This window comes from Myotis davidii, unplaced genomic scaffold, assembly GCF_000327345.1.
Source record: "Myotis davidii unplaced genomic scaffold, ASM32734v1 scaffold555, whole genome shotgun sequence".
Classification (NCBI taxonomy): Eukaryota; Metazoa; Chordata; class Mammalia; order Chiroptera; family Vespertilionidae; genus Myotis; species Myotis davidii.
Genome location: NW_006286315.1, coordinates 1,261,236 through 1,280,063, shown reverse-complemented (window position 1 = coordinate 1,280,063; position 18,828 = coordinate 1,261,236). Strand labels below are relative to the sequence as shown.

The window sequence follows — 18,828 nt, the reverse complement described above, 5'->3', positions numbered from 1 at the left end:
ACTGGGCGCTTAACGTGTTAAACACCAACTTAAGCCTATAATTGCCCCTCTCTCCTAAGATAAGACCTCACTGTACATTCATTGTAAAGACTAGACTAGACTAGTAAGAGGCTAATGCTTACACCAAAGTAATGAATGACGAGTGTCTGAATGTCGATTTTGTTGGGAGCAGTTAAGCAAAAGGAGAGGAGGTGTTGCTCGAAGGCCCTGGGGAGGGCCCAAGCCCTTACCACACTTCTCAGAGCCAGTCTGGGCCTACCTAGATGAGCTATGTGATGTTTCATGTGCGATGACAGCTGGTCAAACTCTTCTTTCAGGGAGTCGTGTTTAACGGGTATCTGGGCTATGTGGCTCATGGAATACTTGACGGCCTTCTTCTTGTCTTCAGGAGTTATTGCCTGTCTGGCAACCAGCGTGGCCTGGGACAGCTCAGTGTCAGGAGCGATGAAGTGAGTAGCATACGTAGAAGCGACAAACTCTTCATAGCCCATCTCTGCCGCATCAGTGATTGACATGGAGGGTATGGCCCCACGGGAAGACCCAGCGCCCATAACATCTGCAAAGATCCCTAAGGGTCCAGATGCAGCCACGCTTGTTGCTACAGAGGCCAGTTTAGTGGCGGGGGCATCCTGGACGACCAGGGCTGAGGACTCAGCGGCCCGGGCTGAGGCCTCAGCTGCCCGGGTTGCTGAGCTCGCGGCAGCTGCATAGGCGGCGGCGGCAGCAGCTGCAATGACAGCAGTAGTTTTCATCCGACGAAGGGCGGTCCGGGCACTCTTAGGGGGTTCTTCTTCAGAGGTTTGAGCAGCAGGGGCTACCTCGTGAGTGTCCGTCTTGTACTGTAAGTAATCTTCTTCTGTACCTTCTGAGAGAGATGGGAGCTGTTGCATCTCTTCCCGTGACTCCAGTGTCTGAGGCCAGGCTGAGCCAGGCTCTATGGCTGGTGGTGGGGCCCTGAAACCCTGGGAGTCCAATTGGCTTGGGCCAGGCTGAAAGTGACCTAAGCCCCAGAAAGGCCAACTGCTACCGTCAGACAAGCCTCTTGGAGGAAGCCCACCTCTTGATAGCATAGGCCAGAATCTTGGTGGTGTGGGCCAAAAGCCTGGGGCAAGCCCAGGCCCGGAGGCAGGAGCAGGTCCAGGTCCAAACTCAGGCCCAGGCCCAGGGGGCATGGGTTCAGGGGCAGGCCCTGGTCCGGGGGCAGGCCCAGGTCCATACATAGGCCCGGGTCCATACATAGGCCCAGGTCCATATGGAGTCTCAGGTCCATACCCAGGTCCATACCCAGGTCCAGGTCCATATATAGGCCCAGGTCCAGGGGCAGGCCCAGGGGGCATGGGTTCAGGGGCAGGCCCTGGTCCAGGGGCAGGCCCAGGTCCATACCCAGGTCCAGGTCCATATATAGGCCCAGGTCCAGGGGCAGGCCCAGGTCTAGGGACAAACCCAGGTCCGGGGGCAGGTCTAAGTCCAAATGCAAGCCCAGGTCCATATGCAGGCCCAGGTCTGGCCATAGTCTTCGGTCTGAACCTAGGCCAAGGTGGTAATATGAACCCAGGTGCCAGACTGGGCTGTTGTATGGGCTCAAGGCCAGGCATGGGCTCAGGCTCTGGCGCAGGTTTGGGTGCTGGCCCAGGCTCGAGCACCTGAGACTGGCCCAACCCCTGGGCCCCTGTGAGAGGAACTCCATGGGCAGACTCCTCCTTCTGTACTTGCCCAGGGACCGGGTAATGCCAAACGGTCTCCAAGGGCCTGGGGAGTTGGAAGGCCTCTGAGACCTGGCTGGGACCAGAACTTTCGAGGAACATGGTGGTCTGGGCAAGTTCAGGCTCTGGGAGCTTCTCTGCAACTTTCCACATATCAGAATCTTCCAGCTCTTCTGAAACATCTCCCTGTGGAAAAGGGAGCTGGGGTGGCCAGGGCTGCACCAGGCCAGCTCAGCGATCACCCTGCCTGTTCCCTCACACCAACTTCCTCCTCCTCCATCTTCTTTCACTTACCGGGGCGAACAAGGCATCGTGGAGGCTACTCCAGAGTACCAAGTCGTCAGCTTTGGGGATGGTGCTAATCTTGTTCTGGAGAGCAGTCTGGGAGGTGAAGGAAGGGGTTGGAAATAAGGGATGTGAACCTGGAGGGTGTGATACCCTTGGATGTGGCTCCCTTGTCCACACTGCCCTCTATACTTGCAAATGAATGGGCCTTTCCAGATTGTGCTCCCCTTCTGACCCCTCCCCATGCACGGCACCCTTGGGCCTAGAGGTCAGGGGAGCAGCAAGGGAGGATGGGACCGAGTCCCTCACCACATCCCGCTGCAGCACATTTATCTTCCGGTTCTGCGCTTTCATGTCATCAAAGAAAGTGTTTATGCGGTCCAGGTGTATCTGTCAAATAAGCCAAACCCATGCATCAGGAGTGTCAGTTCTGGTCTCAGCCCTGCTTCTCCCACTGCTCAAATACAAGGACTTAGCACTAGGTAACTAAGAGTTGGAGAAGGAAGAAAAAGTGTTTCCCAGAGAGTGAGAAAGGGGTCAAAAAGAGTTCCCTGGGCAAAAAAGTTTGGGGAATGTTGGGCTTAAAAAAGCACTCAATGGGTTTTTGTACTGCAGGACTTCTCAGAGCTTTTAATGGGCAAAAAAACATTAAGGACCTCCAAACCCAGCCAGTATTGCTCAATGGTTGAGCATCAACCTATGAACCAGGAGGCCACAGTTCAATTCCCGGTCAGGGTACATGTAAAACCTTGGTCCCTGGTAGGAGGAGTGCAGGAAGCAGCCAATTAATATTCTCATCACTGATGTTTCTCTCTCTCTCCCTCTCCCTTCCCTCTCTGAAATCAATTTTTAAAATATTAAAATAAAAAAAGAACTCTTACTATTTGCAACAGCATGGATGAACCTGGAGAGCAATATGCTAAGTGAAATAAGCCAGTCGGAGAAAGGTAAATATTACATGATCTCACTCATTTGTGGAATATAATGAACAACATAAACTGATGAACAAAAATAGATACAGAGACATAGAAGCATCAAACAGACCATCAAATCTCAGAGGGAAGGCAGGGTACAGTGGGAGAGGATGGTAAGAGATCAACCAAAGGACTTGTATGCATGCATATAAGCAGGCAAAGAGAGGACAATGGGGGGAAAAGGAGACATATGTAATACTTTCAACAACAAAGAATTTTAAAAAAAGAATCTCTAAGAGATTGGTTAGGGGGCATAGCTTCTCAAATGAATTTGTTCAAGGGTCCTTTTTAGTGTTTTATGACAATGCCCTTTCTGCTCAGATGGGAGCTACCTCGCCCAAGATTAAAGTTCTCACAGTTGCCATGATAATCAAGTGTATACACTGACCTGTGCATTGAAGATGATGCTTCAATCGCATTATTTGGAGGCAAGCTGTAAAACCTCCGCCACAATACCAGCCTGGGGGTGTAGAGAGCTGGCTTCTGAGCCCAGTTCTGACTCCCCAAGTATGAGCTCATACTTCAGAAATTCCATGTCTTTTCACATCATGGTAAAGAGTTAGAACACTCCTGGGTTGATGTCCTGGTGCTATAGAGGGAGCTAGCATGTAGGCCGTGCTAGGTTTATTCTCTGTCTCAGGGTAAAAAGAGCTTTCTAAAAGAGGAAGAGGTGCCCTCTTTCTCCTAAGTTAATGGAACATAAATAAGCCTAGAGTAGCCAAGATGTAGGGAGTACCTACCTACATGAATATGAAGCCAACCCAGAGGAAAATCATCCCTGAGAGAGAAGTACTGATGTGGTATGAACACCTAGATCTAGCTGTACCTGAAGGCATCCTGTACTTTTTAGTAAATGAGACAATAAATTATCTGATTTTACCTAAGCCAGAATGAACTAAGACTCTGTCACTTACAAATGGTGTCAGAGCATAGCATAGTGAGGAGCATAGCATGGCGGAAGCCACAGAGAATTCAGTGGAAGGGCCAAGTGGCTGGACCATGTCAGTCCTCATCTCCCGCCCCGATGGCTGTGTCCTTTGACTAAGAATGGGCTTCCTAGATTTATCTTGACACCCAACCACCAATGGTCCGAGCAGCTGGCCAGCTTGGAGGATGCTGGGGAGGGTCTACCTTATTCCACATGTCCTTCAGCATGTCCACATCCTTCCTGAGGGTTTCAGTGTCAGTCTTGAGTGAATTAATGTCGGTGAGCAAATCCTGCATGGTCTTCATAGCCTGAAGAGGGAGAGAGGAGGAAAAAAACATGAAGTTGTGTGTGGCTGGGGGAGAAGGCAAGTAAAGTATGGAAGTTCTCTGATGACTGCCATGGTCCAAGAAGTCCTCTTGGCTATCCCAAGGCCTTTGCTGGAATATACGCAAAAGCCAACAAATGACAGTTGAATCAACAGTGCTCTGAGCTCTCAAATAGCCTGGGTGGGGAGGAGGCAACCCTGTGTTTGAATGTATTCAGTAACCAGGAGCCACTCACTATGAAGCACCACATGCCCTTTGGTGGGAGCTACTGGAGATCAGCAAAGGAGTTATGATTGGCTCTGCTTTTTTTTAAATCCTCATCTCAGGATCGGTTTTTTATTTTTATAGCGATTTTAGAGAGAGAGGGGAGGGGAGAGAGAGAGAAAGAAACATTGATGTGAGAGAGAAACATTGGTTGGTTGTCTCCTGGACATGCCTCAACTGGGGATTGAACCCGAAACTAGGCATGTGCCTGATCAGGAATTGAACCCACAACCTTTTGGTCCATGAGACGACACTCCAATGGACTTAGCCACCCAGCCAGGGCTGGTCTACATTTTTAGAGGGTCCTTCTGGCTGCATGTGTAACCAGGGCAACAGGGGAAGCTGGACGACCAGTGAGGAAACTTCCAGGCAAAAGCTGATGGTGAAATGCTGGGCTCATAGCTGAGTTTTACCACTGACTGGAGCTGCTACTGCACCTTTCTAAGTTTTCGATTTCTCAATCATAAAATGCATATAAAAATGTGATCATGTATATAAAAAGTCTAGTGCATAGTTAGGCATTCAGCTAACAGAAATAAAAAATAGCAAAATGACAGAAGTCCTTCTTTTAAAATAAAATAAAAATTTAATCCTCACCCAAGGATATGTTTATTGATTTTTTAATGAGAAGAGAAGGAAGAGAGAGAGAAAACAACAACAACAACATTGATGTGAGAGAGAAACATTGATGGGCCCTATATAAGCCCTGACCGGGGATTGAACCCACAACCTGTATAAGATGATGCTCCAACCAACTGACCCATACTGCCCAGGGCCAGAAATCCATCTCATTATTAATTATATTAAATGTGAATGGCAGAGATTGATCTAATGAATAAGAAAACATGATCCAAACTCATAGTGTCTAGAAGAGACATATTTAGATTCAAATATGCAAACAGGTTGAAAATAAAAGGATATAAAAAGATATACCATGCAAGCAGTATCCAAAAGAGAACTGTAGTGACTATATTAATATCAGACAAAGTAGACTTTAAGATAAAAATTGTTATGAGAGACAGAGAGACATTTATAATGACAAGAAGGTCAATCCATCAGGAATACATAGTAAGTAAATATATGCACCCAACAATGGAGCCCCAAATACATGAAGCAAAAAGTGACAGAACTGAAAGGAGAAATAGATAATTCAACAAGAAGAGTTGAAGACTTCAACACTGCATTTCCAATCATAGATAAAAACAACTGGACAGATCAGCAAGGAAATAGAAGATATGAACAATACTGTAAACCAATCAGACATAATACATCTATAGAAAACTCCACTCAACTATGGCAGAATACAGTCTTCTCAAGCACACATAGAATATTCTATAGGACAGATCATAAGGTAGGCCATAGAACTAGTCTCAGTAAGTTTAAAAAGGACTGAAATAATACAAAACATGTTCCCTGACCACAGTGGAATTAAATTAGAAACTAATAACAGAAGAAACTATTAGAAATTCATAAATATGTGGAAATTAAACAACATTCTCCTAAATAATTAATGGGTCAAAGAAAAAAATCACAAAGGAAATTAGAAAACACTTTGAGACGAATTAAAATTAAAATACAACACAAAAATCTGTGGGATGCAGCTAAAGCTATGCTTAGAGAGAAATTTTAGTTGGATATGACTATATTAACAGAAAAGAAAGATCTTATATCAATAGCCTAACCTTCCACGTTGAGACACTGTGAAAAGCAGAACAAACTAAAACTAAAGCAAGTAAAAAGTGAAACAATAAAGATAAGAGTGGAAACTAATGAATTAGAGAATAAAAAATAACAGAGTGAATCAATGAAACTAAAAGCCTGTTCTTTGAAAAGATCAACGAAATTAGCAAACCTTTAGCTAGACTGATCAAGAAAAAAAAAAGGAGACTTAAATTACAAGAATCAGAAATAAAAGAGGGAACATCATTATTGACCTGACAGAAATAAAAACAATTATAGCCCTGGCTGGTGTGACTCAGTTGGTTGGAGCATCGTTCAGTACACCGATGAAGGGTCACGGGTTACTAGGTTGCAGTGCCTACAGGAGGGAACTGATTGACGTTTCCCTCCCTACCTCACTCCCTCCTCTCCCTTTCTCTCTCTCAAAAAATCAATAAAAACACATCCTCTGGTGAGGATTTAAAAAATTAAAACAATTATAAAGGAATACTGTGAACAATTGTATGGCAACAAATTAGATAAGTTGGAAGAAATGGACATATTCCTAGAAAGACAAACTACCAAACCTGACTCATGAAGAAATAATTTTTTTAAAATATATTTTATTGGTTTTTTACAGAGAGGAAGGGAGAGGGATAGAGAGTTAGAAACATCAATGAGTGTTGGGGTCCAACCCCAGCAGGTCCCGGGGTTCCCAAAGGTGTGGACGGAGTTGGCGAAGAAGGAATGACATGGAGACAGCGTTCAGTTGATCAGCAGCCTAGCCAAGATCTCTAACCAAGATCTCCAGCCACGTTCTGTCTAGGATCTCCAGCGAGGAACTCCAGCCAGGTTCTGTCCCTAAGTTCTCCAGCCAGGTTCTGCCTTTTATTGTCTTGTTACATCTGTATTTATACCAGTTGATTTCTTTTTTCTTTTTTTAAATTTTTTATTACAAATGGTATTACATATGTGTCCATTATTTCCCCCCACCCTAGACAGTCCCCTAGCCTCCCCTATCCCCCAGTGTCTTATGTCCATTGGTTATGCTTATATGCATGCATACAAGTCCTTTGGTTGATCTCTTACCCCACTACCTCCCCAGCCTTCCTGCTGCAGTTTGACAATCTGTTTGAGGCAGCTCTGCCTCTGTATCTATATACCAGTTGATTTCAATCCTGTCAATTTCTATTGCAAAGGAATAGGGGTCCCTTGAAACATATGCTGTGCAGATGTTTCTTCCCTGCAGCGACTGTGTCAAGCAGCAAGGATGGACCGGCTTCCAGCAAATGAGAGAGAAACATCGATTAACTGCCTCCTGCACACCCACTACTGGATATGTGCCCACCTTTGACCGGAATCAAACCTGGGACCCTCCAGTCCGCAGGCCGACACTCTATCCACTGAGCCAAACCGGTTAGGGCATGAAGAAATAATTTCAAAAGACGTAAACAAGTGATGAGATTGAAATAATAATAATAAAATAGCACAAAAGAAAGGCCGGGGCTCAGATTACTTCACCACTGACTTCTAGCAAACAGTTAAAGGAGAATTAATATAATTCTTCACAATTTTTTTTAATAGAAAAATTCCAAACCCATTCTGTGAGGCCAGATACCAAAATCAGACAAAGGCATAACAAGAAAACTAGAACATGGATGCAAAAATCCTCAACAAAATATTAGCGAACTGAATCCAGCAACACATTAGAATATTCTATATAATCCAATTAAAAACAGGCAAAGATCTGAAAAGACATTTCTCCAAAGAAGATGTACAAATGGCCAATAAATACATGAAAAGATGATCAATATCATTACCCATTGAAAGGGTAAAAGAGAATAAAACGGGGCAGAGGAAACGTATTGTCCTTAGTAGATATCTTGCAGAAAGTTTGCAGCATTGAGCTCCGCATAGCCTACCTTTCGGACCTCACGGACCACTGGTTGGCAACTGCTGACCTAAATAACCAGGAGACACCTGGCAGCGTCAGTCAAGCTCTGTGTGTCAGCAGAGACTGCCTGCAGCCAGCAGAAGCTGATAAAAGTCTTGCCTCCCCCTCAGTTTCGGATTCCGCCGGTCTGCACCCAGGCACTTGAAATAAAATTTCTTCTGATACATTACGGCCTCATGTCATTGGTGCGCGACCCCGACCCACTCAGAACCTTTCACCCTGCAGGGAAATGCAACTCAAAATCATAAAGAGACACCACTTCATTCCCACTAGGATGGTTAGAATTAAAAGTCAGATAATAGTAAGTGTTGGTAAAGATGTGGAGAAACTGGAATCTTCACACACTGCTGGTGGAAATGTAAAATGACGCAGCTGTTATAAAAAACAGTGTGGTAGTTCTTCGTAAGATTAAACAGAGTTACTATATGACCTAGAAAGTCCACTCCTAGAGATGATGTACCCAAGAGAAATAAAAACATAGGTCTATAAACTTGTACATGAATGTTTATAGCAGCTTCATTTATAATAACAATCCAAATATCAATCAACCACAGATGGATAAACAAAACATGATATACTCATAATATAGGTTATTATTCAGCCACAAAAAGGAATGAAGTACTGATGCTATAAGGATGCACCTTGGAAACATTATGCCAAGTGAAAGAAGCCAAATACAGAAGACCACATATTGTATGATTCCATTTATATGAAATTTCCAGGCAAATCTATAGAGACAGAAAGTAGATTAGTGGTTGTTTATGGCTGGGGGTGGAGTGAAGATTGAAGGAATCGAGTGGTGATAACTAAAGGGTACAGGGTTTCTTTTTGAGGTGATAAAAATATTTTAAAATTGACTGTGGTGACGGTTGTATATAGTCAATTCTTAAAAACCACTGGATTGTATACTCTTTAAGTGAGTGAATTGTATGGTATGTGAATTACATACCAATAAAGCTGATTGATAAATAAATAAATGAACAAATAGCATCCCTATATTATAAAAATGCCAGTTGGTTCTTTGGTTGTTGTTGTTAATCCTCACACACAGATATTTTTTCCATTGATTCCCATAGAGAGTGGAAGGGAGAGGGAGGGAAAGACTGAGGAGAGAGAGAGAGTGAGAAACATCAATGTGAGAGAGACACATTGATTGGTCACCTCCTGCATGTGTCCTGACTGGGACGGGGATTAAACCTACAACCCTTCGGTGCACAGGGTGATACTCTAACCACTGAGCACACCAGCCAAGGTGCCAGTTGGCTCTTTTTTTCAGAAATCGACAATTTCATCCTAAATTCATATGCAAATGCAAGGGATTCAGAATCATAAAACAATTTTGAATAAGAACAAAGTTGGAGGACTCAAACTTCCTAATTTCAAAACTCAGATAAAGAGCTTCACAGATAAGAAAAAGCTAAAGGAGTTCATCACCATCAAACCAGTATTATATGAAATGCTGAAAGGTATCCTTTAAGAAGAGGAAGAAGAAGAAAAAGGTAAAGATACAAATTATGAACAACAAATACACAACTATCAACAAGTGAATCTAAAAATCAAGTGAATAACCTGATGAACAGAATGAACTGGTGATTATAATAGAATCAGGGGCATAGAAAGGGAGTGGACTGACTATTCTTGCAGTGGGGGGGGATGCGGGAAGAGAATGGACAAAAATCATGCACCTATGGATGAGGACAGTGGGGGGGGGGGGAGGGGGGAGGGGGGGGGGGGAACTGGATGGAGGGGAGTTATGGGGGAAAAAAGAGGAACAAATGCAATAATCTGAACAATAAAGATCTAATTTTAAAAAAAAAGTGTGTTTCTTGTTGCCCGGCCAGTATGGTTTAGTGGTTGAGCATTGACCTATGAACTAGACAGTGGTCAGCAAACTCATTAGTCAACAGAGCCAAATATCAACAGTACAACGATTGAAATTTCTTTTGAGAGCCAAAATTTTAAACTTAAACTATATAGGTAGGTAATTGTTATTTACTTAATTAGGGTACGCCTAAGGCTTAGGAAGAGCCACACTCAAGGGGCCAAAGAGCCACATGTGGCTCGTGAGCCGCAGTTTGCTGACCACGGAACTAGGAGGTCACGGTTCAATTCCCGGACAGGACACATGCCTGGGTTGTAGACTCCATCCTCAGTAGGGGGCATGCAGGTGGCCTATCAATGATTCTCTCTCATCATTTATGTTTCTATCTCTCTCTCCCTTTCCCTTTTTCTCTGAAATAAATATAAAAATTAAAATATATAAAAAGATTGTTAAAATGTGTCTCTTGTAGATAGCATATAGGTAGAACTTTTTTTTAAGGTTAATTCTGCTAATCTCTGTTGTGTGTGTGTGTGTGTGTGTGTGTGTGTGCGTGTGTAGTAAAATACACATAATAATAATAAAGTAAACAATTCAATGGCATTTAGTACATTCACAAGGTTTGCGACCATCACCTCTATCTAGAACATTTTCATCACCCCCAAAGAAACCCTAGACCCATCAGCAGTCACTCCCATTGCCCCCACCCCCCAGCCTCTGGCAAACACTATTCCACTTTCTATCTCTAAGTCCAGATGTTTTATATAAACAGAATCATGCAATATGTGGTCTCTGTGTCTGTCCACTTCCACTCAGCACGATGCCTTACAGTTTATCCATATTGTCAATTTGCCTCTCTTGCCTGGCATCAGCCCACCTTGGCCAGACTGGCTCTCTCCTCTCTGACAGATACCAGGCATGTTCTCACAGGGAGAAGACTTTGCTAACAAACTGCTAATCTCTGTTTAGCTAGGAACTCCAGGATGTTCTCCATCCTGTATATCCATCCAGATGAAAGGAGCTAACAAAGATAGGTATCTAGCTTACCTGGCAAACAGTGAGCCCTTCCTTTCTGTGCCCGCCATACCTGCCATGCTGTCTTACTCTCTGGCCAGGTGGTCTTGGCTTGTGGCCTTTGCTGACGCCTATCCCCTGAGACCATGTCCTCAGTGCCCGGGAGGTTGACCCACAGGCACTACTGTGCTCACTTGCAAACATCACTTCTGTCAATGGGAAAATGACAGGAGAGAGGGCAAGGTACTTATGCCCCAAGATGCAAAGTCTTCTCCAGGACTATAGGCTTTGATGGATAACCATGTGCTGAATGAGGAGGCAGGAGAGCACATGGTCCAAGGCAGGCCCTGGGTCAGAGGCCTCAGCGCCTTCCCTGCTCCGCTGTCACTTGCTGCAGTACCATCAGCAAATCAATGAACATTTCTGAGTGTCAGTTTCTCACATATAAAGCTGGATAATACTTCTTCCCACTTTTCACAGGGCTAGTTCCTGTAGATTTTTATTCAGTTGCTTTCTGTCTGTCACCCTTGCTAGAACATGAACTCCTATTCACCATGACTACCATGATGCTTCCTTCATGGGAGGTCCTCAATTATTTTTTATTGAGATTCATATACCATAAAATAAACTACATTAAAGAGAATAATTCAGTGGCATTTTGTGCATTCACAATACGGCATCTAGTGCCAGAACATATCCATCACCCCAAAAGGAGATCCTGTAACGAATAAGCAGTCACTCCTCATTCCCCTCTCTATACAGCCGTGGCAACCACCAATCTGCTTTCTGTCGCTATGCGTGTGCCTATTCTGGACATTTCATACAATTGGAATCATACAATATGTGATCTTTGTGTCTGGCTTCTTTTCTCAGTACTTGACGATGAATGCAAGCTTGGAACTTTGGTTCTGCCTCACTCCGAAATGGGGAGGACCTATCACAAGAGGACACAGGGAATAGGAGGTGTGATGCCTGGGAGGAGCCCAGGTGGGTTACCTTTTCTAAGGCTTCTTCATTGCCCTCCACCATCTTCCGGAGCTTTATCAGCTGCCACAGTTCCTGGGCAGGCCGGTTGGTCCCTTGGCTGCCCTCCAGCAGCATGGAGGTGGAAGGCATTTCATGCAGCATGCTCAGCTGGCTCTCTAACCTCTCGATACGGCTCACCACGTGGTCGAAGACATTGCTCAGCCTCTTCAGGGGCTGGACGGTGGGCTGACCATCTCCTTCCCGGGGCATTAACATGTTCTGTGAGGTCTGGAGGAATTCCTCATCTCCTGAGAGGACCTTCTTGAGCTCAGCCATGTTGATGTGCTCCAGGATGCCATGGAGCACCAGGTGCAGGGCCTTGAAGTTCACCACACCGTACTGCGGGATGGCAATGTTGACCAGCTCAGAGAACGAGAGCGAGAAGCTCATGTTGTCAGGAAGGTCAGTCGAGCTGGGGTTTGGGGCATCCATGGGGACGAGTGGTGGCCTTCAGTGGACCACGAGCTGCACAAACAAATGCTCAGAGATCTGGAGAGGCTGTAAGTCACGGCAGTCAGGGGGAAAATGGCCTCTGTCCTGGCCAGAGCTCAGATGAGAGTTTTTGGTTGCTAGGATACCAAAGAACATGGCAGTGGGCGTGCTTCCGAGGGTCTGGAGTGCAGCAGAGGAGGTACTCAGTTAATAGTTGATGAATGTTTGAACAAACAGCTGTTTCTTTTAATTCAAGCCCCTTGATTATTTACGTAAGACCCAATGATCCTTTCCAAGAAGCATGCCGGGAAGGTGACAGAGAGGCAGCTCGCTCCTCAGAAGTCTCTAGAATCAGAACAGGAAAGTTCCTCGGAGTTAGGAAAGCCCAGGTTTCAGGAACAGAACCTGAAGAGCTGCTGGTTGTGGGACAGTGGCCAAAGGCCACACAGGTGTTCATTTCTGGAGCAGGAAGGTGAAAAGTGCGTGACGTAGTGGCTTTCGTCAGGTCTGAATTCTGCATGTCCCTGCCCCCCCCCCAACTCCCAGAGACATGAGTGACCTCCTGAACTCTGCTGTGCTCCTCCTTGAGCTGGGACTCATCAAGACCCCAATGCTCTAAAGCCTTAAGGACATGGCCATGAATCAGCTGCCGCAGAACTTGAAGGCTGCCTGGGCTGCAATATATTCAGGCCCTGCTTTTGTCAATTTTCAGGCAAGAAAATGGCAGCCTGCTGGTCCTGGTCTCCTAGGGAAGCCTGCAAAGAAAGCTCTGACTCAACCCCAGGAGCCCCCCAACTCCTGGGCCACCCCCAAATTCTTGGCATATAGTACACACTGTTTATACACAGCACACAGCATGAGCACCCCAGGGGTTGAGTTGGCTTCCCCACAGAAGAAACAGTGGATGCCTGTCCACTCTAGGTTCATGCACATGACTTTCTCAGCAACTGTATGACCATGTATAAATTACTTAACCTCTTTGAATCTCAGCTTCCCTGCCTGCTAAATGGGAAATAAAACCTTCCATGTGGAGTTGCCAGGAAGCAGTGTGTGTGTGTGTGGGGGGGGGTCGGCGGGGGGAGGCTATAGAAATGCTCCATTAAAGTGCCAGGCCCGTGTGGACCCAAAGACTTCTTTCCCACACTTGACCCAGTATCCTAGTCTTGCCAGTGATCATGGCCAAGGGAGGAGCTCAGGAGACTCATCTGAATTTAATTTAGGGACCTTTGCAGGAATGTTGTTTATTACTAACAGGTTCTTGACCTAACGTCAACAAATGCTTCTGCTGAGGCCTTTACTACTTTATCTGCAAAACCTACTTATTCGGAATGACAGAAACGGATGCTGAGACTCTCAGTGCTACAATACTCAGTTTGTTCTCTTCAGACACTCTTCATAACTGCTAATTCCACTGAAGGAATTTACCCACCTTGAGAGGAAAAAAGAGACTCACTCCTATTGTGATAAATGTATACATTCTCAGTTCTGTCTGGGCCCTACTTAGATACTACTTCTTTTTGTGACAGCTTTATTGAGATACTAGAGGCCTGGTGCACAGGTTCGTGCACTGGTAGGGTCCCTCGGCCCCCTGGCCTGTGCCTCTCACAATCCAGGACCCCACCAGTGCCTGATCAGGGCCAGAGAGGGACCACAGGAGGGCTCTAGGGTGTATCTGTCCTGTCTTTCCCAGTCCTCATTGGCCTGACCTGAGCAGCAAGCTAACCTACTGGTTGAAGCTTCTGTCCCCTAGTGGTCAGTGTGCATCGTAGTGACCGGCTGAACAGTTGAATGGTCACTTAGGCTTTTATATATAGAGATAATTCACATACCATACAATTCACCCATTTAAAATATATAATTCAGCCTCGGTCCGCTTGTTTTAGTGGCTTAAGCGTCGGCCTGTGGACTGAAGGGTCCCAAGAGCACATGCCTGGATTGCAGGCTTAATCCTCAGTAGGGGCTGTGCAGGAGGCAACCAATTGATGATTCTCTCTCATCATTGGTGTTTCTATCTCTCTCTCACTCTCCCTTCCTCTCTGAAATCAATAAAAAATATATATTAAAAAATAAAGTATACAATTCAGTAACTTTTATTATATTCACAGAGCTGTGCAATCGTCACTACAATCTAATTACAAACATTTTCATCCTGAAAAGAAATGCTGCATTCTTTAGCAGTCATTTCATTTCCCCAACTGCCAGCCCCTGGCAATCACTGATGTGTTTTCTGTTGCTATGGATTTGTCTGGACATTTCACATGACTGAATATGTGACCTTTTGTAACTGGTTTCTTTTATTTAGCACAATGTTTTCAAAGTTCATCCAGGTTGTAGCATGTGTCAGCACTTCATATCCTTTTACAACTGAACTAGAGGTCTGATGCACAAAATTCGTGCAAGAGTAGGCCTTCCTTCCCCTGACTGCCAGCATCAGCTTCCCTCTGGCACCTGGAATCCGGGCTTCCCTCACCCGGGCTTCCGGCTTTATCCGGAAGGTCATCCAGAAGGATGTCCGGTCTAATTAGCATATTACCCTTTTATTATTATAGATAATATTCTATTGTAGGGATAGACCAGTTTGCATATCCATTCATCCACTGATGGATATTTAGGACAATTCTACCTTTTAACTATTGTGAACAATGCTGCTATGGACAGTAGTATACAAGTTTTTGTTTGAGTACAAGTTTTCAGTTATTTTGTATCTCTACCTAGGAGTGGAATTGCTGCATCATAAGGTAACTAACTCTCCTGTATATTAACACTTTGTAGAACTGCCAGACTGTTTTCCACAGCAATGCATTATTTTACATTCCCACCCACGGCAAATGAGGGTTCTCATTTCTCCCCATCATCACCAACACTTGTTGGTGTCCGTCTTTTTTATTATAGCCATCCTGGTGGATGTTGGATACTACTTGTTTTGTGGCCATCAGACTTACAGCCACCTGCCACACACTCACTGTCCCACTATCAGGAAATGCCTCCCTTTGCCACCACCTCCCTATAGCTGAGGGCAGACAAACACAGTCCTCAGGACACTCAAAATAAGCATTCAAAATGATTGTTAGAGACTTCCAGATGTTTAAAATTACCAACCCTTCAGTGGATCGTGTTCCCCTGAAAAGACACCTCCAAAAAGACGCAAGCATAGGCTACCTGGGAAACCTCCCAGAGGGATCACCGACTTTTCATGTACACTCTTCTAGCCACAGTTCTCACAGCAGGGATAACACAACTGAAAAAGGTCATCCAAAATCTGTCTCTGGCCCTAGCAGATGTCATCAATGACACAACTTCTGCTCCAACAAACCAGGGGAAATATAAATTCATTAGCAGATCATGAAACCCTGATTTTCTTCTTGGCTAACCAAGAAGCAAACGTTTCTTTACTACACTGATGTAAATACTTAATAAAGACCACAGATAACGTAGAACAGTTCGTGATTAGGCTTTTTAAAAAAGCCACCTGCCCAAGCCAGTGTTGCTCAGTGGTTGAGCGTCGACCTATGAACCAGATCATGGTTCAATTCCCAGTCAGAGTACATGCCCATGTTGTGGGCTCGATCCCCAATGTGGGAGTGCAGGAGGTAGCCAATCAATGATTCTCTCTCATCAGTGATGTTTCCATATTTCTCTCCCTCTCTCTTCCTCTTTGAAATCAATAAATATTTATTTTTCTATTTTAAAAAATCTTTATTGTTAAAAGTATTGCATATGTCCCCCCTTTTCTCCATTGACCTCTTCTAGCCTGTCCCTGCCCTCAATAAAAATATGTACTTTTTTAAAAGCCACCTGGCTCTCCACGGAGAGACCAGCTGGACTTGGGTGGGGGTAGTGTTTTCATAGCTTGGGTTCAGCAATTGAGGCCCCTGCCTTCAGGATCTGGTGCTAGACCCAATAGCCAGTTCTATTTCTGATAACGGCCCATGTTACTGGTAGCCAATGTATTCTGTCCAGAGTCTTAGTGCAACAGCTGTCTTGTGAGAGGACTCAACAACTCACCCTGCAAGACAGCAGAGGGTCTAATTGCAGCCCAGCTATGACAACGTTCTCTGAACACCCTCCTGACCAGCAACACCTGGTATTAACAAAGCTCTGGATATAGTACATAGTGTTCTGAGGACTGCCTTCATCCACCCTTAGCTATGGGGTGGGGGGGCCAAGGGGAGGCAGCTCCTGAGAGCAGGAACTGGCTAAGCATCAGAGGCTCTGTACTTGGCTTAAGGGGGCCTTGGTACACTCCAGTGGACATAAACAATTTCACAGAACACCAGAACCAACAGGGCCGCTCTGCTCCCATGAAAGGCCAAGATAAGATCAGTCATAATTAGGTCTGAACTCAGACAAAAATAAGAATACTGTCCAAACCACAAACGTGACCAGATAGCCCACTATCCTGGCTAATATAAGTGACCACTGCTTCTTGACCAACTAAAACTTTATCTGTGCCATTCCTTCTGCCTTCTTGATAAGATTGATTACAATATCCAATCACAGAATTAGCCCTGGTTCCTGACAGTACCCAATCCAGAACACCCCCTACCCCCAGTCACCTAACATGGGCCAAAACCCTATCCTTAAAGTCTTTTTAACATAACTCTCTTGTGAGATGTCCCTGGATTCCCCACTGTGTCGTAAGAGTTGAAAATTCAAGGGTTGCCTTGACATCTTTGAGCCTCACAGGGCCCTTGAGTTCCCCTGTTCCTTTTGGATATGCCCCCCACCCTACCCAGCAGGAAAGGCTGCCCACCCAGCTAGTTCCCCCACCAGCAAGACCAGCTGCACTCCACCCCAGTCGCAATCTGAGGGGCTTCAGTTCCCTGCCAGCTTGTGAAACTATTCAAACAAGCCAATCGCCTCCTCCTGGAGGAACCAGGGGGCGCCCCACTCCCTTACTACAAAGCCTGCAGCCCACAGCCCCAGCTGGTTCACTCTGTTCCTGATGACACCGGAGTGGCCCTGCCTGGACTGTGCTGTCCTCTCCCTGCTCTGTGAGTATATGTGGCTAATAACTGCTGTTGATCTCACCTGCCTAGAGCAGGAGTCTCTCACACTCCAGCAGAGTGAAAGGGACCTATCAGAACACCCTTGTGGCAACAAGTCAGTAAACCTTTGTTCAACTACAGTAGGTTCCTGATGGTCTTGGTTGGAGAGGCTGGCCCTGCAAACTTACAAAAAAAACCATGCAGTGATCAGAGCTTTTTGGATTTTGGAACTTCAGACAAAGGATTGTGGAGCTATATTATTATGGAATCATAAGCAAGACTTTCCTACTTTGGCAAGGGACGATTAGGAGAAATGGGTAGTTTAGGACAGTCACACGGCCAGAGAGGTGAGTGTGAGGCCAGGCCAAGGGGCCCACAGGGGCCTTACAAAGACATGTGAATGATGGAATGTGAAGCAATTCTTGGTCATTGGGGGCTAAACTGGGTAGGGGGAGTAATGGCTCTTTGTCATTCTGGAGAGATGGCCAGCTAGCACCTAAAACCATTCCTGTGTCTGGGGAGGTCTCCATTTCAGGAGTCCTGTAGAAGCTGGAGTGTCAGTTACTAGTTGCCCAGCTTACTCTGAAGACAGGGCACGGGCATTTACGGAAATACCACAGCCAGTGCTGGAAGCCCCTGGGGCCCAGGGAATGTGTTCCTCTGGGATCCAAGAAAAAGAAGCTACTAAATCAGCTTAGGTTCCAACAGTTCAGAGAGGTGGGAACTCAGCTCAAAGAGCCCAATCTAGTCTCAGGCCTTCAAGGTAGAGGCTACAAACCAACAAGATACTGATATGCTTCCTGGCACCCAGCACTCAGCCTGACACTGACTCTTCTTTCCTTCAACCAACGTTTACTGAGCACCTACTAGGCGCCAGGTGCTGTCTGTCCCTAAGTACATAAAAGACCATAGTGAGCAGGTCAGAGGAGGTCTGATCTGGGGGGGGGGTAAGGAGGGAGGGAGACACACTCTTATTTTACAACAAAGAAATAAAATAACTTCAGGTAGCTATAGGAATTAGAAACATATAAAACAAAGACAAAATGAAAATGGGGGATGGGCACTAACTAAATAGGGTTGTTGGGGTAGCCAGCCTCCAAGATGGCTCCCAAAGATACCCCTGAGACTCACACCCTTGTGTGGTCTGCTCCCATCCTATCCCACCAAACTGGTTGTGTACCTCATACCACCAATGCATCTATGTACACACATGCACTCATTCATCTTTTACATTACAAGACGGTAAGATTTTGGAAAGTTGTGTACGTCGCAGGTGATTTGATGCTGCTAAATTGAAACACATGATAAAAATGCAAAAAAAAAAAAAGCCAATGTGTTAGACTTGAAAGGGTCCATTAACTTTAAAAATCATGTCACTACCACCAACTTACACCATACACAAAAATAAACTCAAAATGGATAAAGGACTTAAATGTACGACAGGAAACCATAAAAA

At 45.3% G+C, this 18,828-nt stretch overlaps 1 protein-coding gene across 1 annotated transcript in view; it reads right to left on the bottom strand.

Annotated features, from left to right (window-relative positions):
• Positions 1–18,828, bottom strand: part of LOC102774834 (chromosome unknown open reading frame, human C16orf96) — a 44,295-nt gene that overhangs the window by 18,692 nt on the left and 6,775 nt on the right. The window contains exons 2-6 of the mRNA XM_015560136.1: positions 11,923–12,729; positions 4,094–4,198; positions 2,298–2,378; positions 1,994–2,084; positions 260–1,876 (exon numbers count right to left, since the gene is read on the bottom strand). Of these exons, the coding sequence (XP_015415622.1) occupies positions 260–1,876; positions 1,994–2,084; positions 2,298–2,378; positions 4,094–4,198; positions 11,923–12,384 (2,356 nt within the window). The 5' untranslated portion in view covers positions 12,385–12,729. The remainder of the gene's footprint in view (positions 1–259; positions 1,877–1,993; positions 2,085–2,297; positions 2,379–4,093; positions 4,199–11,922; positions 12,730–18,828) is intronic.